General features: G+C 43.4%; 1 protein-coding gene across 4 annotated transcripts in view; it reads left to right on the forward strand.

The window, feature by feature from the left end:
- Positions 1-27,189, forward strand: part of GNB5 (G protein subunit beta 5) — a 60,837-nt gene that overhangs the window by 12,562 nt on the left and 21,086 nt on the right. For all 4 annotated transcript variants that reach the window (XM_043555410.1, XM_043555413.1, XM_043555412.1 and 1 more), the window contains 4 exons: positions 9,419-9,555; positions 13,612-13,653; positions 15,900-15,976; positions 21,923-22,055. In XM_043555410.1, coding sequence (XP_043411345.1) covers positions 9,419-9,555; positions 13,612-13,653; positions 15,900-15,976; positions 21,923-22,055 — 389 coding nt within the window. The remainder of the gene's footprint in view (positions 1-9,418; positions 9,556-13,611; positions 13,654-15,899; positions 15,977-21,922; positions 22,056-27,189) is intronic.

Consider the following 27,189-nt stretch of genomic DNA (forward strand, 5'->3'; position numbering starts at 1 on the left):
AGGCTGCCTCATTTCTTAAGGAAATTTGGCACATGGCTTGAGCCTTCTTTTCGACCTCAGCCCTGCCCCATCCCTGATATCTTCAGGGTTCCCAAGGGTGACTGTCCTAACCCACTGGCCTCTCTCTCCATCACAGTCTCCTGGATCCCTTTGGTGCTCAGAGCTACTCCTCCTCTTCTGACCAGTCTCCCCTCCCCCCAGAGATCTTCATGATCTAGGATCACTGGGCTCTTCTCTCTTCCAATCTCTCAACCTCTTACTGAGCCTGTCATTCTTACATTTTGGTGTTGTTATATAGATGGTCCTGTAGCCCCTACCCCAGCTTTTCAGGCCACAAGCTAAGATGGCCAAGTCGTCCCGGTTTGCCTGGGACTCTCAGTTTTAAAATGGAAGGTCCTGCATTCTGGAAAACCCTTTAGTCCTGGGCAAACTGGGACAGTTGATCAGCCTTCTGTTAGCTCTGACTTGCCCAAATTATTGCCTAAAAACACAACAAAATAATAGAGCATGAACTTGGAGGAAAAGCAAACTCTACCCGACTCCAGACCCTCACTTCTTCAGCTCCCCTCCCTTTGACCCTCAGACCAGCATCCATACTGTTGAGCCCTCTTCCCTGAGTCAGACCCTTGGCTAACATTAAATAGAGGAAGTGGCTGATATGGGTGGCCCAAGGGGAAGCCTGGGTAAGTGCTCCCTTCTTGCCATGGGTAAGTGCTCCCTTGCTTGATTATAAGACATTTTAGAATCATGAGATATAATATATAGCTTGTATTAGTTTCCTATTGATGTTGTACAAATTTCCACAAACATAGGTACTTAAAGCAACATAATTTATTCTTTTACAGTTCTGGAAGTCAGAAGTCTAACTGGGTTAGCAGGGCTTTATTCCTTCTGGAAGCTTTAGGGAAGAGTCCCTTCCTGGCCTTGTCCAGCTTCTAGAGGCCACCTGCAGTCCTTGGCTTGTGACCCCACATCCTCTAACCTCCTTTCTCTCATCACATCTTGACTCTGATCTCCCTGCCTCCCTCTTACAAGGACCCTTGTGATTACAGTGGGCCCACCTGTATAAACTGGGATAATCATCCTCTCTCAAGATCCTTAAGTTAATCACATCTCAGAGCCCCTTCTGCCATGTAAGGTAACATAGTCACAGGTTCCACGGATTAGGACATAGACATCTTTGGAGGTCTTATCACACAACTCTCAAAACTAGAAGGGTCACCTGCTTCAGCCTCAGTCTTAAAGGCACAAAAAGTTTTCTTCTCCTCCCTGCCACCTGTATGGATGAGACCACTGAGATCCAGGGAAGGATTATATTTCTTTTTTAGCTGCCCTAAGGTTCTGCAGCTACTCTAAGGGAGAATGGGGAGCAGACGCCAGGGTTCAGGCTCCTAGGTATAGCTCTCTTCCTCACCCTGCTAGGCCATCACTCAGACAGTTGTGATTTATATTAAAAAGACACACAAAAAAAAGTGGTGGGGGCGGGGCAGGCACCTAGATGGCTCAGTCAGTTAAGCATCTGACTTTGGCTCAGGTCATGATCTTGCAGTCCGTGGGTTCAAGCCCTGTGTCTGGCTCTGTGCTGACAGCTCAGAGCCTGGTGCCTGCTTTGGATTCTGTGTCTCCCTCTCTCTCTGCCCCTCCCCTGCTTACAACTCCGTCTCTCTCTCTCAAAAATAAATAAACATTAAAAAAATTTTTTTGAGGAAACATATCTATGCGTGTATGAAAAGGTTTCAGTATTAAATTTTAAAAAGTCGTAAACAGTATATATAACATGATCTCATTAGCTTAAACAAGAGATGCTTGTGTTATGCGTTGACTTTGTGGCAGGTTACACAAGAAACTGTTACACAAGAAACTGTTATCTCTAGAGAAGGCCAGGGGAGGAAGGGAAGTAGAGGTATTTTTCACTTTATACCCATCTGTGCATTTACTGTGTGTATAATAAAAAATGAGTACTGGAACAGGAGTCAACATCAAGAAAAAAAAAAAAGAGAGTTCAACTTTAAAGAGTCCTTAACTTGAAATTAAACTGAAGAATGATCTGGAAAACAGGCTGCAAGCAGAGCAGGAGGCATGCTGTGTTTATTTTAGCTACCGTGTACCGGCAGCCTCCTGGGGCTGAGGGGGGCTTCTTCCAGATTCCCAGCTTCCTTGGTGGCAGATTCTCATCTAGTCTAGGAACGAACAACTCAAAGATTTCTGTAATTTCTTTGAGTACAAATCCAGATGACATTTGGGCAAATCATAGGACTTATCATCAGATGCTACTTACTTTTCTATCTGTTCTAAATGTAACTTTGTGAAAGGCTTTACTGTCAAAGATTATTATTATGGCTGGAGCCTTGGACTCTTCTGATTTTATGGTGTAGGGAGAAATCTAGGAAAACTGAATTTCTGGATTAGTCTGAAACAAATGTGTTGGCTGACTTTTTCCACGTTCGAAGGAAAACTACTGTGTCCGGAGGCTAGAAGTGAGTTTCCTTTCAAGCTAATCCTCTCCCTGCTGCTCTTCCACCCGCTGCCCGCAGCCGTGAGAGCCTTTCATTGCGTCTCCCTTTGCTTTGGCTCTGCGTTCCTAATTGCACACAAGCTAGCTAACATAAGTGTCTCCAGGGTACCATCGTAATAAACGAATGCCCACTGCCACATATTTAGAAATATAGAAGACAACAAGCCATTTATAACCCCACCACCCAGAGACAGCCACTTATAACATTTTGGTGTATTTCATAGCTTATGATTTTATGCTTGCCTATATATTTGTGAGCATATTTGGGATTGTACTAGATTTAGAGTTTGAGCCTAGTTTTAATCTAACACAATGGATTAAAATGCCCCCCGTGTCATTTTACTGTTCTTTTTAATGTCAATATTTTGAAATAATTGTACGGAACCATGTAGGACTCCATCTGAAAGATGGTACCATAGCTTAGTCTTTCCACTTTCTAATTAGGGAATTCTGGGGAGGTTTTTTTTCTGTGTGTAGCTAATGGATGTTTTGGAGCAATTCCAAAATCTCAAGCACAAGTGAGGAAATGTGATTGCAGATATTTTCCTACCATCCCAGTGTTTAAGGATTTTGTTTATATCCCACCTCATTCGATCCTGAGGTAAATTCAGGTGGAATGCTTTTTTAAATTGTTTTACCTGTATTGTTTTTTAATTGAAATATAGTTGACACACAGTGTTACATTGGTTTCAGGTGTACCACATAGTGATTCTACCACTCTATAGGTTATGCTGTGCTCACCACAATTGTGTGACCATCTGTCACCATACAATGGTATTACGATATCATCGACTATATTCCCTATGCTCTTATCCCCTTTTATCCCCATGACTTACTCATTCCATACCTGGAAGCCTGTGCTTCCCACTCCTCTTCACTCACTTTGCCCATCCCCCCACTCACCTCCCCCCTGGCAACCATCAGTCTGTTCTCTGTATTTATGGATCTACTTCTGCTTTTCATTTGTTTGTTTTGTTTCTTAAATTCCACATATAAGTGAAATCATATGGTATTTGTCTTTATGTCTCTGACTTACCTCACTTAGCATAACACTCTCTAGGTCCATCCATGTTGTAAATGATATCACCCTTTTTTATGAGAAGTGTTTCATTGTGTGTGGGTGTATAGATACACCACATATTTATCCATTCATCTATCGATGGACACTTGGGTTGCATAATGAGTTTTTTAGAATTAGCTTTGGATAATTTTTCATTTAAAAAAAATTTTTTTTTTAATTTATTCATTTTTGAGAGACAGAGAGACAGAGTGTGAGCAGGGGAGAGGCAGAGAGAGAGAGGGGAAGACACAGAATCCAAAGCAGGCCCCAGGCTCTAAGCTGTCAGCACAGAGCCCGACGCTGAGCTGAACCCGTGAACCGCAAGATCAGGACCAGAGCTGAAGTCAGACACTTAACTGACTGAGCCACCCAGGCACCCCAGATTATTTTTCATCTTTGATTCCTTAGATCTTCTACCAAATCGTGGCCATCAAAAGACTGTATATTGGTGCCAAATTTGGAAAGTGGTTCAAGATCATTTTTTAAATGGTTCTGTTTTTCTACTGAAGATGTCTCACTTGTCTTTGAACTTATCTAATGTATTACCAGTCATTTCCACAATGTTCATGTTCAGGAAAACTTTAGATCTTGTCTGTGCTTGGGTCACTTTTTTCATGGCCTTTTGGAATGATGAAAAGGACCCTGATGCATGTTTTCACTTTACGAATTTATGTTGTTTGGATTTTCATGAACAGACTTGCACACTATACATTTTACTTTAGGTTCACATGTGCGACAGATTATAAAATAAATAGCAAAATATTCCCTGAAAGTTGACAGGAAGCCACATCTTCATGAAAAATTCATCTTTGCTTGAAACCAGAATTACAGATTATTTCCAGGGCCCCATCCAGATAAACTCTTAACACCCTCGTTTTACAGAGGAGGGCACAGGCTCAGAGGAGACATTTGTTTCCACTAATTTATAAGTTGTGCCTTTCCCTCAGGCCTCACTTTCCTTTTATGAGAAGTGAGTAGATCAGGGCAACTCACGTACCTTGGGGGCCAGTGGGCGAGAAGTATGCTGAGTACAAATGCTCCTGAGCCTGGCGTCCTCCCTCCCCCATTCACCAGCTCAGCTCAGCTCAGCTCTGGCTACTTTCTGCCTTGGGCTTCTAGTAAGGTTTTTGTCTGTGAGGGAAGGTAGAGGCAGACGGGAGGAGGAGCTGATGGCAACTGAAAACCCCTGCTTCATACACTTGCCAAACCTCAGGGTGCCCGGGATTGGTGCTCAGCCTGACTTGTTGAGTTCCTAAGTTCTCTTCTGTTTCTAAATTTGCATCGGTCTCCCAGAGCCAGTATGAGGATGCACTTCTTGACTCCGGACTAGAGTCCCTAACGTGGATCCGTTGCTCTAGTTACATCAGGAAGTAGAGGGATCCAAGTTGGGGGTGTCTCCTAGACTAAGAAGCCATTGTCACCACCTCACTTTGGCCTTGATTTTCTACAGTAATAGAGCCACGTGCCCAGAACTTATGCCACTACAGGAGGTGTTTTCTGTTCATAGGGGTCTGAATGCTTGTACATGACATCCTTAGCCTCTCTGAGCTTCCCCTTCCTTCTTTGTAGAAATAAGGGTTAGCCTGGGTCCTCAGGCTGTGTGTAAGGCCCTCAGCCCAGTGCCTGTTCCCCCAGGAAATGTGCACAAAATGGTAGATATTGGCAATATGCATTGAAATCCTCTAAAAATGTGTTATACCTTTGACTCAGCAATGCTATGAATTGGCATTTATCTAAGGAGGTAATGCAGTGCAAAGGTATCCAGGCAGCCCTAGAACAAAGTGTCTTCCAGTAGGGAATTTTAGCGTTGTGGTATATTCAGTAGAATGTCATGTAGTCATTTAAAGTGACAGATAATTATATTTGACATAGACAACCATAAATGAAAAAACTCATCCCCAAAATTGTATGTGAAGTGTAGTCTGCTTGTGTGTGTGTGTGTGTGTGTATGTGTGTATATATATATATATATATATATATATATATATATATGTATATACACACACACACGCATGTGTACACATGTGCAGAGAAAAGGCTTGGAAGGATATAGACCACATGTTTAGAGTGGTCAGGCTAGGCAGGACTGTAAGCGATCGTGTTTCTATTTTCTGGTTACTTTCAATGGGTGTGCATTCTCTTCTATAATTGTATTAAAATAAATCAAGAAAAAACCTTCTCCCTATCCCTAACCTCCTCTTTTCACTCTCTCATTCTTTCTTATCCCAAACGTGAAAGTCTCTGTGGCCCTTCCATTTCAGAAGCCCCCCCCCCCACCTCCTCCAGGTTATGTTGTTTCCAGTTTTCAAGTCCCCAGCCCCTAGTACCCTGACTCTCCATCTTTGGTTTCTGGCCTGCCAGACACCTGTTAGGCACTTTAATTCACTTCCCCCATTAAAACTCAGAACACCCCCGTGGATTAGTTCACTGTCTTCCATTTTACTGAATGAGAAACAGAGATATAAAGAAGCTAGCTTCCTCCCTTCCCTTTCCTTACCCGAACTCCTATGGATCCTTCAAAACCAGGTACCTGTGACATCTCCTTCTGATGGCACACCTGTTAGCAGTCAGCCGTGTTACCCTCGGCTCCCCGACACCTCTGTGACCACACTGCCTTGGTGATATGTGTGCAGGCCTGTCTTCCCCCTGCACACTGTGAGCTCCCTAAGAGCAGGGACTGTCTTATTCTTTTCTGTACCCATGCATCCGGCCTAGTTCTTGGCACACAGTAGGGGTTCTGGAGACGTCATTTGAAAAGCTGTAACTCTTTAATAGATGTGAGATTTGCCAGATAGAAACAGGATGAGTGGGTGTGGGATGGAAAAATGCAATGAGAAAAAATAATTAATAGTTGGGATGTGGTCAGATTCCCATTAAGTAAGGAGGGCTCTATATGGGTGGGGTGAGCCATCTTTTTAATTAATTTTTTTTTTTATTTTTGTGAGAGGGACATTAAATAGCTGTGGTCTTCCTAATGCACAAGTGAGGAAAACAGCAAGAATATCGATGTGAAGTGTCAAAGTAAAACACTAAATAATCTATGCTCACAACTCTGAGCTGGTACAGACATGTCAAAGGCCTGTAAGAATTTAGAAAATTCACTCTGTTTTTAAACATATTAAACAATATGTTTTAAAGAACGCATCAGTAAAAAACTAATGTGCTGTTTGTGGCAATAAAGAATGCAGTGTCTCAGCAGAAGTAATAGCATAATAATTGCATATTCAGGTATACTTTTTTTTAAGATTTTATTTTTAGGTAATCTCTCCACCTAATGTAGGGCTCTAGCTTACATCAAGAGTGGCCTGCTCCACCGACTGAGCCAGCCAGGTGCCTCTCATGTAGTACTTTATAGTTAAACCAGTATTTTTTATAGTCTGAGTTTTCACAGAGACTTTTAACTTGTTCACACATTTGTTCTTTTATCACAAAGAAATGGGACAACTACATGAAACCAAGACTTCTTGGAGAAGTGGCTGATTCGAAGGTCAGAGCAGGGAAAGAACCTGAGTCTGTAATAAGAAGTGCTCAGGGGAAAAAAAAAAAAAAAGAGGTTAGAGAAGGAGAGAGCCAAAGCATAAGAAACTTGTAAAAACTGAGAACAAACTGAGAGCTGATGGGGGTGGGAGGGAAGGGAGGGTGGGTGATGGGCATTGAGGAGGGCACCTGTTGGGATGAGCACTGGGTGTTCTATGGAAACCAATTTGACAATAAATTTCATATATTAAAAAAAAAAAAAAGAACTCAGGGAATGTTGGGGACGTGTTGGAAGGTCATGGGAGCTTGCTTGATGGGGCCCCCTCTGAGCAAATCAGGCACTGGATGAGCATCAAAATAAATAATTCTTACAGTAAGAATCCATGAGTCCATATAATATACATGGGTGAATAAATACATTGGAGGGGAGGGAAAATTCCTTTTATTAGAAAGCCAACTAAAGAAAACAAAAAACAGACGGAATGATGGAATTAGGAAAACCTTGCGAACTATCCTAATAAACCATTCAGGCAAGAATCATTAACAGATGTTAAAACTAGAGTTTGAAGAGTGACTGGGTATTTATATAGTCTCAAAGTACATCCCCACAGGATGCTTCTTCATGATAAAAGGCAAAATGGTAACTGTCCAGTGAAGAAACTGGCAGACACCATCTTAACCAAATGGTCAGCGTGAACAGTGCTGGTGATGGTGAACTAATGGACAACAGGTGCCTCCTGACCAGGCACACCGGCAGGAGCTCCTCAGTCTCTGGTGTTCCTGCCAGACACATATTACCTGAATCTAATCTTGAGGAAGCAGGAGACAAGCCCAAACTGGGAAAGTAAGTCAGGAGACTAAAGAAACATGACATATGAGTACAGCACATGATCTTGGGTTTTCTTTTGCAGTAAAGTTATTATTGAGACAATGGAGAGTCTCTCAGTAAGGTCCATACATCAGATGTAGTATTGTTTCAGTGTTACTTTTCTGACTTTGATAATATACTGTGGTTATGTAAGAGAGTGCCTTGTTTTTAGGAAATACACAGTGCAGTGTCTAGAGAGAAGGAAGGGAGAGCCAGCCAGGGAGGGTGGGTTTCTGAGAAGGGCTCTGTTGTCACTGAACTACAGTCCAGTCTGGCCCTCCCTGCCCGGGTTTCCCACAAGGAGGTGGCATTTCCCCCTCAAGTTCTAGCAGCTCCTGGGAAGGAAGAGGGCCAGCCCCCTGGCCTCACATCACCCACGTCACTCTGCTATGCTAAGACACCACACCTTTCCTCGGGCCATCCCTTGCCTCAAATGCCCCCTTCCCTGCTTCTCACTTGCCTGGGGAAATGCCCTGCTGGGAGGTTTGGAGGAAGGAGAAGTGGAGAGGGGGTCAGGAGCCCCAGTTTTCCTTCTGGCACAGCCTCCAACCACAAGCGCAGTGGCACTGCACAAGGGGGAGAAGCCATGGGATCCCCCATCCTCAGTTGCCTCACCTCTGGATGCAGGGCCTGGACTAGATGGTACCTTTGTGGGAACTTGGCTCCTAGTGACACCCCACAGTGATAGCCTCTGAGATAAGCCCCTTGAAAGCTCTATTTGCTTCGAGAAAGAGGCCACGGTCTCAGCACCTGAGAGATTCCTTTTTGAAGCTCCTCCCTTGTGTTGGTTCCTTCTCTAGGTCATGTGTTCAGACTTCTAGAATATTGCTCTCTACTGACACCGCAAGTTTTCAGTAAACCCATGGCTGTACCGGTGGCTCCCTTATGCATTCTTGCCTGCAGCACATGAATGGAGCACGTACACATCCCAGGCCTGTGCTAGGCAAGAGGGGGAAGGGGGGTGGTCATTTAGAAGTCACGGTGCCTGCTGGCACCTCATAGGACAGTTTTGTAAAGTCACTTTTCCTTGTGACTGGAAAGGTAGGTGAAAGAACCGGACATCCCAGAGTCACTCCCAGTTAGTTGTATGAACTTAGCCAAAGAACCCTTGTAAGCCTCAGTCTCCTCACCTGTTAAAGGGGGACAGTGATCTCATTCTGATGCTGCCCTGCCTACCTCGCAGAGCTGTCCCCCTTCAGTGGGAGAATTGTGTATAGTAAAAGGTATATACTCTGTAGATATGAGGCAGTCTTGTTGATCCCTCAGCACACAGAGATGGAAATGCTTGGAAAAATGTAGGGTATTAAACACAAAGACAGAACGACAGTGTTGTCTCTACCCTCCACTGAGCTCAAAAGAGAGCGTTGTGAAGGCATTATAGTAAAGAACAGGAGAATCAAGATGTGGCCACAGAGAAAGACCAGTGTCATCCCTTTGCCAGCATATGGCTCAGAATCTGGTCCTGGGTAACAGAACTGATTGTTGCCTGTCCTTCTAGTACACCAGGTTGCAGAGCGGGTGGAGGCCCTGGGGCAGTTTGTCATGAAGACCAGAAGGACCCTCAAAGGCCATGGGAACAAAGTTCTCTGCATGGACTGGTGCAAAGATAAGAGAAGGATCGTGAGCTCATCCCAGGTACGTGGCACCTGCTATTTGATGGTGAGCATGCGTCTGACTTTATAGCAAAAGAAGAGAGCTTTCCTTTTCAAGAAACCCTTCCTGATCTCTAGGACTCCGTTTATTCTCCACAGGACATGAGTTAGCATAGTTAAGAATTCTCTTGCATACTGTAGAACGCCATTCATTTGGGTAGATTTGGAATTGGTAATAACTGAGACATGAACTGTATTTGACAAACCACTCAAAATTATTTCTTCCTGAGCATATTTCAGGGTCTCATTTGTAAATGAAACCCTTTTTTAGATAGAGGGTTTTTTTCCCCTCAAGTTGGGGACATAAGTGCTTATGGGTTCTTTCACTTTAAGAGTTCAGCAATTTCTATGCCCTAAAGAACAATTTTTTTTTAATGTTTCTTCATCTGAGAGAGAGAAAGAGAGAGAGAGAGAGAATGAGTTGGGGAGGGGCAGAGAGAGAGAGGGAGACACAGAATCTGAAGCAGGCTCTAGGCTCTGAGCTGTCAGCACAGAGCCCGATGCGGGGCTTGAACTCATGAACCATGAGATGATGACCTGAGCCGAAGTCGGACGCTTAACCAACCGAGCCACCCAGGCACCCCTAAAGAACAAATTTAAGATACATTTTTGTATCTCATTGACATTCATTCTATCTCATTGACATAGTTTATTTTATATCTTATGTATTAGTGTTATCTAGTGCTGTATAACAAGTTACCCCCAAATTTAGCAACTTAAAACAACAAATATTTATTATGGTTTCTGAGAGTCAGGAATCTGGAGCAGCTTATCTGGGTGGTTCTGGCTCAGGATCTCTGATGAGGTCACAGTCAAGATGCTTGTCAGGGCTGTGATCATGGCACAGCTCCACTGAGGCAGAAATTCCCTTCCAAAATGGCTCATTGGCTGGACGCCCTAGTTCCTCACCATATGGAACTTTCCATAGGGCTGCGTACAACACAGTAGCTGGCGTTCCTCAGAGTGCTAGAGGGAGATGGGGCAGAAGCCATGCTGTCTTTTCTGAGCTGGCCTCAAAAGTGACTTTCCATCACTTCTGCTATATTCCAGTGGTCACACGGACCAACCCTAATATAATGCGGGAGGGACCTATACAAAAGTATGACTATCAGGAGGCTGCTTATCACTGCCTGGTACTTTTTATGTCTATTTTGATGTAACACGCGTTGAATATAAAACTGTAAACTGAAGTCATTTATTTTTATGGCCAGTTTGGGCTTCTCCCTATCCCTGCCTTCAGCCCAGCTTTTCCAAAGGACAATTTGGGTTTTTTTTTAATTGCCCTTTTAAGTATAAAAACTATACATATTCTAGGGGTGCCTGGGTGGCTCAGTCGGTTAAGTGTCCAACTTCGGCTCAGATCACAATCTTGCCTTCCGTGATTTCAAGCCCGGATTTGGGAGGCTGTGCTGATAGCTCAGAGCCTGGAACCTGCCTTGGATTCTGTGTCTTCCTCTCTCTCTCTCTGCCCCTCCCCGCTCACACTCTGTCTCTCTCAAAAATAAATAAAACATTAAAAACATATGCATGTTCTAAATAATCCACACACTCTAACATCTATGTCAGGTTGTATTTGATAAGAACAGGTCATAATTAATCTATATTACCTACAGGTCTAGTATGTCACGTACTTGCTTTCTTTTACGTTCATAAAAATAGTTATCCCTTAAGTATTCTACCACATTTTAAAAAACGCTGAAAAAGAGAACAAAAAAAAGGTTTTACTTCCACCACCCAGTCCCAGCCATTATTACTATTTTAGAGCATTTCTTTCTCAACTTTTTTTCACAAAGTGGTTATCAAGATATACATGTTGCTACCTAGCCTTTTTGACTTTTTTTTTACCCCTAGAAGTGTAATATATGTTGGATTCTCTGTCACTCAAATACTGTCCTTAGGGAGGAGGTACACTGCTGACGTGCTCCATCCATCCACCTCTGCTGCAGAGAAACTAGAAGCCGGGTGGGTGTGGGAGGAAGCTGGAAACAGCAGGAATGTTCTGGAGCAGACAGAGTGACTCAGAGCAGCCCTGTTCCCTTGAAGGCAGGAGATTAATCAGCCTGACTGCGTGGGTTCGGGTTTAGGGTGGAGGCTGTCTCTCTAGGTATGTGGGCCCCTGGTGTATAAATCCGTGCTTGTGGAGCAGCCCACATTTGGTTTTATGACTGATTTTAGCCTCTTGGGTTCCTTTTTCTCTCCAGAGCACATAGTAGGTGGGTGGTGGGGACAGGCAGGCAGGCAGTGAGGTGGAGGAAGCCACCGAAGGGAACGCCAATTTGGACAATACACTGAGTCCGTCCAAACACTCCCCGCCCCCCCCCCCCCGCCCCCGCCGGCCCCATGCAGCATGTGGAGCTACAGGTGTGGAGGACCCCAAGGCCTGGAGCCCCTTATCTCTTCTCTGCTCTGTTACCTAATCTACCCCATACGTTGTGCTCAGGGGTTTAGTCAGAGAAGTCAGACTAGAAGAACCAATGTGCTTAGGAGTTTTGAAAGGTCCCAAAATGCCTACTTTGACCTTGTTTCTGGGCACTTTGGCCACAGGCAGCAGGAATATGGAAATCTTCCAGTGGATCATACAAAGCACCAAAAAGGCTAGGTAACAACATGTATATCTTGATAACCACTTTGTAAAAAAAAAAAAAAAAAAAAAAAAAAAAAAAGTCAAGAAAGAATGCTCCAAAATAGTAATGGCTGGGACTGAATGGTGGAAGTAAAACAATTTCTTTGTTCTCTTTTTCAGCGTTTTTTAAAATGTGGTAGAAAACTTAAGGGATAACTTTTTTTATGAAAGTAAAAGAAAGCAAGTACATGACATACTAGACCTGTAGGTAATATAGGAGATTAATTATGACCTGTTCTTATCAAATACAACCTGACATAGATGTTAGAGTGTGTGGATTATTTAGAACATGCATATGTTTTTAATGTTTTTATTTATTTTTGAGAGAGACACACAGAGTGTGAGTGGGGGATAGGCAGAGAGAGAGAAGGAGACACAGAATCCAAAGCAGTGTCACTTTGGATAATCAGACCTTACCTGTGCCCCTAAGCAGCATCTCTTCCCCCGCCCTCGCCTCATTCGTTAGATTTGGCTCCAAATGGCTTGAGTGATTACAAAAACCAAGCCTGCCGTGGATGCTGCAGACTTGCCATCCCGGAGGGTGTGTGGGGGACCCATGTGCTGAAGGAGTCAGCTCAGCCGTCCTCTTCCGCTGTTGGGCAGAGCCTGGGGGCCCAGAGGACCCGCACACCAGATGCTAGGCCGGTGACTGCATTGTAGGGACCAGGGCTTATGTGTTCTATCCCCAGTGGGTTTGTATGACAAATAGATGACCTAGTGGTGACTCCCCACAGCCCCAGTGTGGGCTGCAGCAGTGGTGACAGTGAACTTGGCCCCAGCCCAGAACACACCCTGACAGGGAGTGCTCTCTTTGCAGAACAGCTGCCCACAGGGGATCCCCACCATGATGGACTTGTTCTCAGCATAGGTGCAACATGTTAGGGTGGCAACGTTACACTGATCTCAGGCCAGCGCAGCTCCGAGAAGTGGGCCAGGAATGAGGGTGGGGCTCTGACCCGTCCCTACAGGGAGCACAGCACACAGGAGCCAGGATGGCTAGTGGAGGTGGTGAGGAAGAAAGCAAGAGTCCATTCATTGCCTGTCAGGTACCTAGAGGTCGTTTCAGGTTTGTCTTACACCTGTATCGCTTTCTGACAGGGTATGGTGCGTGATGGCCATGTACCAACAGTTTGTGCTTGGTTTCTAAATAGTATAACAGAAGTCTCCGAGCATTGCTTTTGTCTTTGTATCTGTACAAGGAGTATAACATTGAGAACTGAGCCTTCAATCAGGCTGGGCAGTTGAGCCCCATATTCGCTCCCCTTTTGTTCAAGGATAGATCTTGATTACCCAGATACTCACTCTGGCTTTCTCCTGCACACTGTCCCGCCAGACACAGCTTTTATGAACAATTCTCAGTACTTCCCTGTAAGGACTGGCTGACAACTCCTGAGCTATTTACTCTTTTCCTTCCAGGATGGGAAGGTGATCGTGTGGGATTCCTTCACTACTAACAAGGTAAGGTGTTGTCGCTGGCATGTTGAGCAGCACCTCAGAACCACAGCCCTGGGTCCTCATCCCCTCCAGACACCCCCAGTCACAGTCATCCTTCTTCTCGGGCGCTGTTCTGGGGATGGAAACCCCACAAAAGCCCATCTGTATTCGGACAGCTCAGCAGCCCACAGCAAAATCCATTCCTCTGGAGAGCTAATACCCCTCATTGAGGCTGGAGCATGGAGAGCCACCAGACGGGGTGCTAGCACTAAAACGGGAAAGGGCCTGGCTTGGAAAACTTACCACATTCACACAGACATGTATTGTTTTTCTTCTGAGGGATGGTAGGAGGTTCCCAAATCCCCAGGTTTCTCTCCTCTCTGTGTCTTTGACCAGACTCCATACCACTGTGGACATGAGCAGGCAGTGGGCAGGGAAGCTGTGGCTACAGGGGGTTGAACTGACTATCCTCTGTCTGGCCTGGGCATGCTCGGCTCTGAATTTAGACTCCTAAGAGAAAGGCCAAAATCAATGTGTCGGTGTGCTTACAAGCCTGCATCATGTTGCCATTTACAGTAATGACTATTGATTCTGTTATTTACTTATAAAGAAAGTCTTCTTTTTCACTATATAAAACACAGAGATCTAGATCTGCCTAAAACTGAACAGCATCCGAATTCTGCACTATTGAATGTGTTTAGTAGCTGTTGTGGTAGGCAGTTGCTGTACAACCTGATCAAGGGGGGGCCCAGAACCATCTTTTGGAGCAGAGTCCCTAATGGTCAGGCCCCTGGGAAATAGTAAAAATGGCAACTTAAGAGTTTGCAAAGGGCTTTCCTGTCCAGCACCTCCGTCCATGGAAGCTTCTATTTCTCCCAGCATGCCTTAGCATCTTCAGGAGTGTGTGGGTTTTTGTTATTTCTGTTTAAGCCTTAGAATGTCATTGAGCACACACTGCCTGGTTTCTAAGGGGCATGGTGTTGCCTCTGTGGCCTCCCCGTCAGAGACCATAGTTATTACTTGTAAAGAAGGGGGCCTGGGGTGCCTTGTGCCTAAAGCGACCATTTGCACAGATTATTCTTGGCGTTTAAAAGGCTGTAGATTCTGGGGCACCTGGCTGGCTCAGTTGGTTAAGCATCTGACTTCAGTTCAGGTCACAATCTCACAGTTCATGGGTTCAAGCCCTGCGTCGGGCTCTGTGCTGACGGCTGGAGCCTGGAACCTGCTTTGGATTCTGCATCTCCCTCTCTCTTTACCCTTCTCCTGCTTTGCTCTGTCTCTCTCTCTCTCTCTCTCTCTCTCTCTCTCTCTCTCTCTCTCTCAAAAATAAACATTAAAAAAAATTTTTTAAGGCTATAGATTTCAAGTGGCAGAATCTTCATGGTCAGTGTCAGGGCCCATGTTTCCCCCACAAAATCACACGGAATCAAACAGGAAAGAAGACCAGCACTCACATGTACTTTAGGAATCATCTAGTCCCATCCTCTCCCTTCACAGATGGGGAGAGACTGAGGGAGGACAAATGGCAGGGCTACATGAGGCCGCACGTCTTGCTGGTGTTGGAACCAGGACCAGGGCCTATGTCTGTCATGGAAATAAGACCACAAATTCAGAAGGTTTTGAATCATGGCTTTCTTGTTTGCCTGTCTGCATGCAGGAGAATGCAGGAGCCAGGAGCAGGAACTGCTACGTCTTGTTCTCATAGCTTCCATGTTACGGGTTCTGTGTTATCTGTGAGCACAACTCACCATCACCCTGTGTACACCTGCCCCCACTCACACCTTCCCAGGAATGGTTTCAGACCCCACAGGGCCCAGCGGCTGTTGTACACTCACAAGGAGACACATATGACATACATGTTGAATCATTTAAGAATAGATTTTGAAAATATGGGGAATTTGAGTAAATAGGTTGAAGAATATAACTGCAGTGAAATTCAGACTGACCTTTCAAAGAAAATGAGCTCTAATATTCATTCACAAGAACGAGGGGAGTACACCATTAAGAAGTAAGTAAAACATTAAGAATATTGTTTTGCTGGTTGAGATTTTTAGCTTTCCGAATATACGACATACTGTTCAGCTGATTATGGGGGAGCTGAGTCTCTTCGTCAGTCTCCAGTTGATCGTCACCTCACATCACTGCTCTTTGAAGCTGTAATGGAATTTAGCAGGAACCTGTATCGTTTCATTTTGTGAAAACTAAAGGTTAATACATGTGTGTAGAAACACTGCTCGTTCCTTCTATGAACCTGGTGTACTGTGTTTCAGGAGCACGCGGTCACTATGCCCTGCACGTGGGTGATGGCTTGTGCATATGCCCCATCAGGATGCGCCATTGCGTGCGGGTGAGTAGGGGCCACAGCAGCTTTTCAGATGTCCTGTTAGCCATAAAACACCGTTCGATGGGCAAAAACAAACACACAAAAACTTGTTTTTGTTATTTACTGGTTAAGTAATGTGTTAACTTCCTCCCTGAACTTTATCAAAAAAGAAACTATAAAAATCTCTTTCATAATTATTTTCACTACAGACTGACAGTCATTTAAGTTTCAAACCTGCCCGCCTCTACTCTCAAATGCTGTTGGTAGGGACTGGAAATCGGTGTAGACATTTTGGAAAACTTGTTGGTAATATGAAAGAAGCCTTGAAAAATTTATAACCTTTGGGGCACCTGGGTGGCTCAGTTGGTTGACCGTCCAACTTCAGCTTAGGTCATGATCTCACAGTTCACGAGTTGGAGCCCTGCATTGGGCTCTGTGCTGACAGCTCAGAGCCTGGAGCCTGCTTTGGACTCTATGTCTCCCTCTTTCTCTGCCCCTCCCCTGCTTGCACTCTGTCTCTCTCTCAAAAATAAATAAACATTAAAAAAAATTTTTTTAAACCAAAAAACAAAAATTTGTAACCTTTGATCCTAATGATGCCACATCTAAGAACTTTGTTCGAAAGGAATGATCCATAATATAGAAAAGCCACATGAGTGATAATATTTATTGTAGTGTTATTTAAAATAAAGCAAAAATAGGGTCAAGTAGGGAAGAACAGTATGTCCATCAAAGGAAATTGTTAAGTGAATTGCGGTACATGAATTGAAGGAAATATTTTATACAACCATCAAAAAGAAAACTTGTTAATTATAGTAAGTGAAAAGAGCATCCAGGAAGCCTGGGTGGCTTAGTTGGTTGAGCGTTCAACTTCAGCTCAGGTCATGATCTCATGGCTCATGAGTTTGAGCCCCACATTGGGCTCACTGCTGTCAGCACAGAGCCCGCTTCAGATCCTCTGTCCCCCTCTCTCTCTGCCTCTTCCTCACTGGTTTTCTCTCAAAATAAATAAATAAACTTAAAAAAAAAAAAAAGAGCATCCAGGTGGCTAGGAAGACTGTTTTATTCCCTATTCTCCTGGAGCTCAGTTTAACAGAGTTGGCACTGGGGACTGCAACCAACCCAATTCCCTTTCCCTGTCTTTAACGGTTCTGGAACCATTCAAAGTATTTCTACAGTAGGAGCCCAGCCATGTTAGGAAAGAGGCAATCACATGTCTGTGATGAACTATACCAGAAAATCCAGTAGCAGTTCTTTGTGGATGATAGGACTATGGGTTTTTTTAAATAGTTTTCTCTGTTTTCAAGTTTTAAAAATAATTCTATGTTATTTTTATAATCAGGAGAAAATAGTTTTATTTCAAAAGTGAAAATCCTTGGCCTTGAAACAAAAAGTTTGGAGCGTTCTCCAGCCAGGGTCACACCAGTGCTCATCCCCAATGTCCCTCCCTTTGGGTGGCTGTTTGGGGGCATCTTTCCATTAACTCTCCATTTGCCAAGACCCTGTGTGCCTTTGGAACCCATGGTCACACACACGTATTTCATATTTTCTAATTATTTAAATAATTCAAGAGTAAGTTGTATTTCCATCTTATAACTGAAGGGTAATATTTATATAAAATTCATTTCCATTTACTTCTTGAAATGGTTTGAGGTAAGCACAATAAAAGACACATACATATGTGATTTATATGTGTGTGTGTGTGTGTGTGTGTGTGTGTAGGTATTTATATATGTCATATGTATAAAACATTTATATGCTATATATATAAAACTTTATATATGTGTATGCACACACACACACACACACACTATCAGGTAAGTACAAAGGAGCTCAGCCAGCTGGACAGTTAGAAGGCACAGTCCCCACAAGACTTCTGTCCCTTCAGATACCAGCCACAAATTTGAGAGTCCCCACAACCATTCTCAGGTTTGAAAATTTTCTAGAACAATCACAGAACTCTGGGAAGTGCTATACTTAGGCTCACAGTGAAAGGATACAAATTAGAGCCAAAGAAAGAGGTGCATAGGGCAGAGTCCAGGAGGGGTCCAAACCTGGAACTTCCAGGTGTCCCCTCCCTGTGGAGTCACAGATGGCATCACCTCCTCCTGGCCACCATGTGTGATGATACGCAGAGTATTTTCAACCAGGGAAACTCCTCTGAGCCTCTGGTGTCCAGAGTTTTTACTGGGGCTCAATCACATACTCCCCATGTGGCTGACCCTCAGTCTCCAGTGTGTCCTCGAGGTTTACACTAATACCTTCAGTTTCTAGTTCCTCCAGAGGAGGTCAGAACTTACAGAGATTGGAAGTCACAGTGCATCTCCTAAAGCCCCCACCAGAAATCACACTGTTAAGACTATTGGCCAGAACTGCTCCCATCAGACAGGCCATTCCTGGGACTCAGAGATGACCTCCCAGTAGCTGAAGGCAAAAGCCAACCTCTCATTAGGTAAGATCAGTTCTTTCTCATTAGGAATAATAAATATTCTGCATTTTAAAAAACCCTGGAGTAATATGTTTCTAACTGGGCATTGATGTTAGCAGATACATAGAGTTGGGTGAGTTACATGATTTCTGAGTATTTGACACTGAGCTACTAGCTGTCTGGTTCTACTTTACAAAAAGAATATGTTGGGTAGATCCTTCTGCAATATGCAATGGATATAATAACATAGTGAACAAGGTCTTTCACAGTAGTTTAGAAAATGATTCTCTTGGATATGTCTTATTTGAACCCTCACTAAATGGAACCCAGTGGGAACATGTCCATGAGGATGAGGGGCAGGCAGGGAAGAGAACAGTTTTACAAGGCCCAGGTGGACACATTTGTGGTGACAGCCTGGCAGAGAGAAAAAGCTCAGAGAGGAGGGATGGCTGGTGCCTTAATCTCAGTCACATCTGTTTCCCAGCCCTGGCATATGGTAGCTGGTCAGCACCTGCACTGGCTGCCTCGCACCTTGTTATGAAACAGAAGTGGAGGTAGTTCAAGGTGTAACTATTGGTGAAATATTAACAAATATGTAAAATATGGGGTCCACTGGATGAGGAGAGAGCATTAAAAATGAAACTGAGAGACTGAATCCCCATCGTAGACAAAAGCACCATCTCCCTTGCTCAGACCTTCCTTAGAACTGCCAAGAGCCACCGCGATTAACTTGCCTTTCTAGTGATGATCTAATGAGATGTTTCTCGACTGTGGCTTTGTGACACCCCTGTAACTCCGTGATCACACAGACCCACATCTCTGCCACATTCTCAATTTTTTTTTAGGGAATAATGGGGATATTTTTATCTCCATCTGCCTGACTTGTGGGTCTATTTCTTAGTTGCTTCCAAACTTAAAAGCTAAACTCTAACAGTATTGACACAATCCTCTTCTCAAAAAAAAATGTGTTAATTGATTTTATTTATATGTAAGTTTTTTTTTTTTATTTAAAAGCCAGATCCCCAAGAAGACTTCACTCAGGAATTGTACACTTGATATGAACAACTGTTCACAAGGCACTGAACTGAGTGTCCTGAGGAATTTAAAGATGAATAGGGTAGGGGCACCTGGGTGGCTCAGTCGGTTAAACGTCCCACTCTTGATTTCAGCTGAGGTCATGATCTTGCGGTTTTTGGGATCGAGCCGGACCTTGGGCTCTGTGCTGACAATGCAGAGCCTGCTTGGGATTCTCCCTCTCTCTGCCCACATGTGCTCTCTCTCTCTCTCTCTCTTTCTCTCTCTCTCTCTCTCTCAAAATAAATAAATAAACAAACATAGTGCCTGCCTCCAACCAAGTAGAATATAAAGATAACAATTATGACCACTTACTGAGTCTCTATCATATGTCTAGAGCCATTCTGAACTCTTTATGCTTCTTCACGATAGCCCCTTGTAAAAGGTGGGTGGCATCCACTCCATTTTATAGTTGAGGAAACTAAGGCTCAGAGAACCTTAACAAACATAAGCAAGATTACAAAATGAGTTAGATACTAAACCAAAGATTCAACACCAGATGCATCACACTGCAAGCTTCTCTGCTTCTCATAGTGCAAATAACTCTAAATAATAAGTATCCCAACAGAGCTACAGAAACTACTCTGAAGCCTCAGCATGGGAGAAAGCCTTCCACCCTGAGGTCTGGGGAAGCCCATGGTCCACAGCATGTTGGTTCAATGGCACAGCCTAACTGCAAATCATTCTTACCCACAAGCTTATGAATTACTGGTAATAGACTTCCCAAGTCCACACCTGCCGCTTTGAGCAGCTGGAAAGGCTAAGGGACACCCTAGCATCCCCAGGGCCTCAGAAGAGAGCTACTAAACATCGTTCCCCACTAAAAGGAAGCAGGGCTCCTTGGAGTAAGGCTGATTTAGGTCTGGGACAGGAAAGGAAGGTCTCTTTAGAGCCTCAGGGATTTTCTTGTTCCAGAAAGCAAGGAAATATTCAAGGACCAATGGAGTCCTATCAAAAGGAAACAGGAGCTGCTTGAAGGGGCCCCCACTGTCCAAATTTGGGACAATTTGAGCATCACATGGAATAGTGATAGTAATGGATTATAACAGAGTTGAAGAGAAAAAGGAATCCATTTCTTAGGAATGATCAAATCAGAAGGTCACCCTTTTGTACCCCTAAAGTAATATTTGATTCAAACAAGCATAGTCTTGCTGAAGCCATTGCATGAAAGGTTGTTGGAAAGCAGGATATTCACATGGTCTTGAAGTGTCAAACCCAAACTATTACTAATTATAAACAAGTCACATTTACCATGGAAAGATATAATGCTTTGACCAAGTCATCAAAGTTGGCATCACCAATTTTAAGACAAGAGGCATCACAAACCTCTGAAGTGAAGCAGTAAGAAAGAAGTACACAATGTCACCTTTATACTATTATTGCCAAAAAAAGTTATACTTGAAAATAGCCATTAAGAAACAATGTGGAGCACCTGGGTGGCTCAGTCAGTTGAGCGTCCGCCTTCAGCTCAGGTCATGATCTCGCAGTTCATGAGTTGGAGCCCCACATCAGGCTCACTGATCAGCCTGTCGGCACAGAGCCCACTTCGGATACTCTGTCCCCCTCTCTCTGCCCTTCCCCCCGCTTAAGTTGTCTCTCTCAATAAATTTTGAAAAAAGCAAAGAAACAATGTGACAAGTCCAGATTGTATGTGACATTCTATAAAACACTTGGCCTAAGATCTCTTGTCATGAACAACAACAAAAAAGAGGTAGAGGGTCTGTTCTAAATTAAAAGATCTTAGGGGTGCCTGGGTGGCTCATTAGGTTAAACGTCCAACTTTGGCTCAGGTCATGATCTCACAGCTCGTGAGTTCGAATCCCGCATTGGGCTCTGTGCTGACAGCTCAGAGCCTGAGCCTACTTCCAATTCTATCTCTGTCTGTCTCTGCCTCTCTCCTGCTTGTGCTCTGTCTCTCTCCCTCTCTCTCTCTCAAAAAGAAACGTTTAAAAAATTAAATTAAAGGATCTTAAAAAGATACAAAAAACAGTGCAATATCTGAACCTTGCTTGGGCCCTGGATCTTGGGGGCAGTTGGGGAAGATTGAATACAGATGGCCTCTTGCACAGTGTTAGGGAATGTGTGTTAGTTTTCTAAATGTGATAATGATTTAGTGGCCACCTAGGAGAATGTTCTGTTTTATAGAAGATGTATATTTGCAAATTGAAGTATTTAGATGTAACATGTCACGTCTGCACTTCCCTTCAAATGGTTCAGAATTTGCTCCTACAAATATGGCAAAACCAAAGTTACTAAACATAAGTCAGGGGATCTGGGTGTTCATTGTCATATTTTTCTTTCAATTTTACTGTACATTTGAAAATCTTCCAAGTAAAAGTTGGGGGAAAGTTTACAATATATGATGCTGCCAAAGGGAAACATTTTGAAAAAGTGCGTGTGCATGAGAATGTGTACATGTATTCTATTGCCTTATATTAGCATTTGACACTTCTTTCTTTCCATGCTAGTGGTTTGGATAATAAGTGTTCTGTGTATCCACTGACATTTGACAAAAATGAAAACATGGCTGCCAAAAAGAAGTCAGTCGCTATGCATACCAACTACCTGTCTGCCTGCAGCTTCACCAACTCAGACATGCAAGTAAGTAAACGGCCATGTGGTGGGGCAGCCTGCTGGAGAGCAGGGGAAGTGGCAGAGGACTAAGAAGGAGTGGCAAGGAGAGGAAGCTTTCCAGTGTCCTCTATCATTATTACTGTTATTGTTACTGTTATTTTTATTATCATCTTGTTCTAGTATAATTAACATACAGTGTTATATTTCAGATGTACAATATAGCGATTCATCAGTTCTGTGCATTTCCCATTGCTCATTATGATAAATGTGCTCTTAATCCCCTTTATTTCACCCCATCCCTCACCACCTCCCTCCCCTCTGGCAACCGCCAGTTTGTTCTCTGCATTAAGAGTCTGTTTTTTGAAGGGCGCCTGGGTGGCTCAGTCAGTTGAGCGTCCAACTCTTGATTTCAGCTCAGGTTGTGATCCCAGGGTTGTGGGATTGAGCCCTGCATAGGTCTCGGCACCGAGTGTGGAGACTGTTTGGGATTCTGTCTTTCTCTCCCCCTCTGCCCCCTCCCTCACTCATGCACACTCTCTCAAAATACATAAATAAACTTAAAAATAAAGAAAACCATTTCATTTACAATTACATCGAAAAGAATAAAATACCTAGGAATAACTTAACCAAGGAGGTGAAAGCTCTGTACTCTGAAAACTATAAAACATTGATGAAAAAACTGAAGATGACACAAACAAATGGAAACATATTCCATACTCTAGACCCAATATTGTTAAAATATCCATTCTACCAAAAGCAATCTACAGATTTAATACAATCTCTATTAAAATACCAACAACATTTTTGAGAGAACTAGAACAATCCTAAAACTTATATGGAACCACAAAAGACCCCAAATAGCCAAAGAAATCTTGAGAAAGAAGAACAAAACTGGAGGTATCACAATCCTAGATTTCAAGATATACTACAAACTGTAGTAATCAAAACAGTATGGTACTGGCACAAAAATGATGCATAGGTCGATGGAACAGAATAGAGTCCAAAAATCCATCCACACTTTTATGGTCAATCTACAGCAAAGCAGGTAAGAATATACAATGGGGGAAAAGACAGTCTCTTCAACAAATGGTGCTAGGGAGATTTGGCGGTTGGGAAGATGGTGGCGTAGGAGGACGCTGGGCTCACCGCGTCCTGCTGATCACTTAGATTCAACCTACACCTGCCTAAATAACCCAGAAAAACGCCAGAAGACTAGCAGAACGGAGTCTCCAGAGCCAAGTGCAGACGAGAGGCCAACAGAAGAGGGTAGGAAGGGCAGTGAGGCAGTGCGTGCTACACAGACTGGCTGGAGGGAGCCGGGGCGGAGGGGCGGCCCGCCAGCCAAGCAGAGCCCCCGAGTCTGGTTTGCAAAAGCGGAGGGGCCAGACAGAGTGTGTTCTAACAGCAAGCAGGACTTGACATCTGGAAGGTTATAAGCTAACAGCTCTGCTCGGAGAACGGGAGGGCTGGAGGACAACGGGAGGGAGAGTTGTTGAGCCCCGGACGACAGAGCTCAGCTTGGCAGGGAACAAAGGCGCTCAACGTGGCATCTCCCTCACCCATCCCCCAGCCAAAGTCCCAAAAGGAACCAGTTCCCGACACGGAACTTGCTTGCACCGCACAAACACCCAACGCTGTGCTTCTGCAGATCCATCCCTCCGGTGACTCCCTCCCGGTGCCACAGGGCCCCTCCCAAAGCGGACCTCTGAAGGATAAGCAAGCTGAGCCTGCCCCTCCCGCCCCTGTGCACCATGCAGATCCACCCCAGCTAATACGCCAGATACCCAGCACCACAAGCCTGGCAGTGTGCAAGTAGCCCAGATGGGCCACGCCACCCCACAGTGAATCCCGCCCCTAGGAGAGGGGAAGAGAAGGGCCACTGACTGTGGCCCCAGCGGTGGGCTGGGGGCAGACATCAGGTCTGACTGTGGCCCCGCCCACCAACGCAAGTTATTCAAGACAGCACAGGGGAAGTGCCCTGCAGTTCTGCACCACTCCAGGGACTATCCAAAATGACGAAAAGGAAGAATTTCTCTCAAAAGAATCTCCAGGAAATAACAACAGCTAATGAACTGATCAAAAAGGATTTAAACAATATAGCAAAGTGAATTTAGAATAATAGTCATAAAATTAATCGCTGGGCTTGAAAACAGTATAGAGGACAGCAGAGATTCTATTGCTACAGAGATCAAGGGACTAAGGAACAGTCAGGAGGAGCTTAAAAAATGCTATAAACGAGCTGCAAAATAAAATGGAAACGACCACGGCTCAGATTGAAGAGGCAGAGGAGAGAATAGGTGAACTAGAAGATAAAATTATGGAAAAAGAGGAAGCTGAGAAAAAGATTAAAAAATCCAGAGGTATAAGGGGAAAATTAGAGAACTAAGTGATGCACTAAAGAGAAATAATCTTTGCATAATTGGTATTCCAGAGGAGGAAGAGAGAGAGAAAGGTGCTGAAGGTGTACTTGAAGAAATAATAGCTGAGAACTTCCCTGATCTGGGGAAGGAAAAAGGCATTGAAATCCAAGAGGCACAGAGAACTCCCTTCAGACGTAACTTGAATCAATCTTCTGCACGACATATCATAGTGAAACTGGCAAAATACAAGGATAAAGAGAAAATTCTGAAAGCAGCTAGAGATAAACGTGCTCTAACATATAAAGGGAGACCTATAAGACTTGTGACCGATCTCTCTACTGAAACTTGGCAGGCCAGAAAGGGATGGCAGGAAATCTTCAATGTGATGAACAGAAAAAATATGCAGCCCAGAATCCTTTATCCAGCAAGTCTGTCATTTAGAATAGAAGGAGAGATAAAGATCTTCCCAAACAAACAAAAACTGAAGGAATTCGTCACCACTAAACCAGCCCTACAAGAGATCCTAAGAGGGATCCTGTGAGACAAAGTACCAGCGACATTGCTACAAGCATGAAACCTACAGACATCACAATGACTCTAAACCCATATCTTTCTATAATAACACTGAATGTAAATGGACTAAATGCACCAACCAAAAGACATAGGGTATCAGAATGGATGAAAAAACAAGACCCATCTATTTGCTGTCTACAAGAGACTCATTTTAGACCTGAGGACACCTTCAGATTGAGAGTGAGGGGATGGAGAACTATGTATCATGCTACTGGAAGTCAAAAGAAAGCTGAAGTAGCCATACTTATATCAGACAAACTAGACTTTAAATTAAAGGCTGTAACAAGAGATGAAGAAGGGCATTATATAATAATTACAGGGTCTATCCATCAGGAAGAGCTAACAATTATAAATGTCTATGCGCCGAATACGGGAGCCCCCAAATATATAAAACAATTACTCACAAACATAAGCAACCTTACTGATAAGAATGTGGTAATTGCAGGGGACTTTAACACTCCACTTACAGAAACGGATAGATCATCTAGACACACAGTCAATAAAGAAACAAGGGCCCTGAATGAGACATTGGATCAGATGGACTTGACAGATATATTTAGAACTCTGCATCCCAAAGCAACAGAATATACTTTCTTCTCGAGTGCACATGGAACATTCTCCAAGATAGATCACATACTGGGTCACAAAACAGCCCTTCATAAGTTTATAAGAATTGAAATCATACCATGCATACTTTCAGACCACAATGCTATGAAGCTTGAAATCAACCACAGAAAAAAGTCTGGAAAACCTCCAAAAGCATGGAGGTTAAAGAACACCCTACTAAAGAATGAGTGGGTCAACCAGGCAATTAGAGAAGAAATTAAAAAATATATGGAAACAAATGAAAATGAAAATACAACAATCCAAACGCTTTGGGATGCAGCGAAGGCAGTCCTGAGAGGAAAATACATTGCAATCCAGGCCTATCTCAAGAAACAAGAAAAACCCCAAATACAAAATCTAACAGCACACCTAAAGGAACTAGAAGCAGAACAGCAAAGACAGCCTAAACCCAGCAGAAGAAGAGAAATAATAAAGATCAAAGCAGAAATAGACAATATAGAATCTAAAAAAACTGTAGAGCAGATCAACAAAAACAAGAGTTGGTTTTTTGAAAAAATAAACAAAATGATAAACCTCTAGCCAGGCTTCTCAAAAAGAAAAGGAAGATGACCCAAATAGATAACATCATGAATGAAAATGGAATTATTACAACCAATCCCTCAGAAATACAAGCAATTATCAGGGAATACTATGAAAAATTCTATGCCAACAATCTGGACAACCTGGAAGAAATGGACAAATTCCTAAACACCCACACGCTTCCAAAACTCAATCAGGAGGAAATAGAAAGCGTGAACAGACCCATAACCAGCGAAGAAATTGAATCAATCATCAAAAATCTCCCAACAAATAAGAGTCCAGGACCAGATGGCTTCCCAGGGGAGTTCTACCAGACGTTGAAAGCAGAGATAATACCTATCCTTCTCAAGCTATTCCAAGAAATAGAAAGGGAAGGAAAACTTCCAGACTCATTCTATGAAGCCAGTATTACTTTCATTCCTAAACCAGACAGAGACCCAGTAAAAAAAAGAGAACTACAGGCCAATATCCCTGATGAATATGGATGCAAAAATTCTCAATAAGATACTAGCAAATCGAATTCAACGGCATATAAAAAGAATTATTCACCATGATCAAGTGGGATTCATTCCTGGGCTGCAGGGCTGGTTCAACATTCGCAAATCAATCAACGTGATACATCACATTAATAAAAGAAAAGATAAGAACCATATGATCCTGTCAATCGATGCAGAAAAGACATTTCACAAAATTCAGCAACCTTTCTTAATAAAAACCCTCGAGAAAGTCAGGGTAGAAGAATCATACTTAAACATCATAAAAGCCATTTGTGAAAAGCCCACAGCTAACATATCCTCAATGGGGAAAAACTGAGAGCTTTTTCCCTGAGATCAGGAACACGACAGGGATGTCCACTCTCACCGCTGTTGTTTAACATAGTATTGGAAGTTATAGCATCAGCAATCAGGCAACAAAAGGAAATCAAAGGCATCAAAATTGGCAAAGATGAAGTTAAGCTTTCGCTTTTTGCAGATGACAGGATATTATACATGGAAAATCTGATAGACTCCACCAAAAGTCTGCTAGAACTGATACATGAATTCAGCAAAGTTGCAGGATACAAAATCAATGTACAGAAATCA

This window comes from Prionailurus bengalensis, chromosome B3, assembly GCF_016509475.1.
Source record: "Prionailurus bengalensis isolate Pbe53 chromosome B3, Fcat_Pben_1.1_paternal_pri, whole genome shotgun sequence".
Classification (NCBI taxonomy): domain Eukaryota; kingdom Metazoa; phylum Chordata; class Mammalia; order Carnivora; family Felidae; genus Prionailurus; species Prionailurus bengalensis.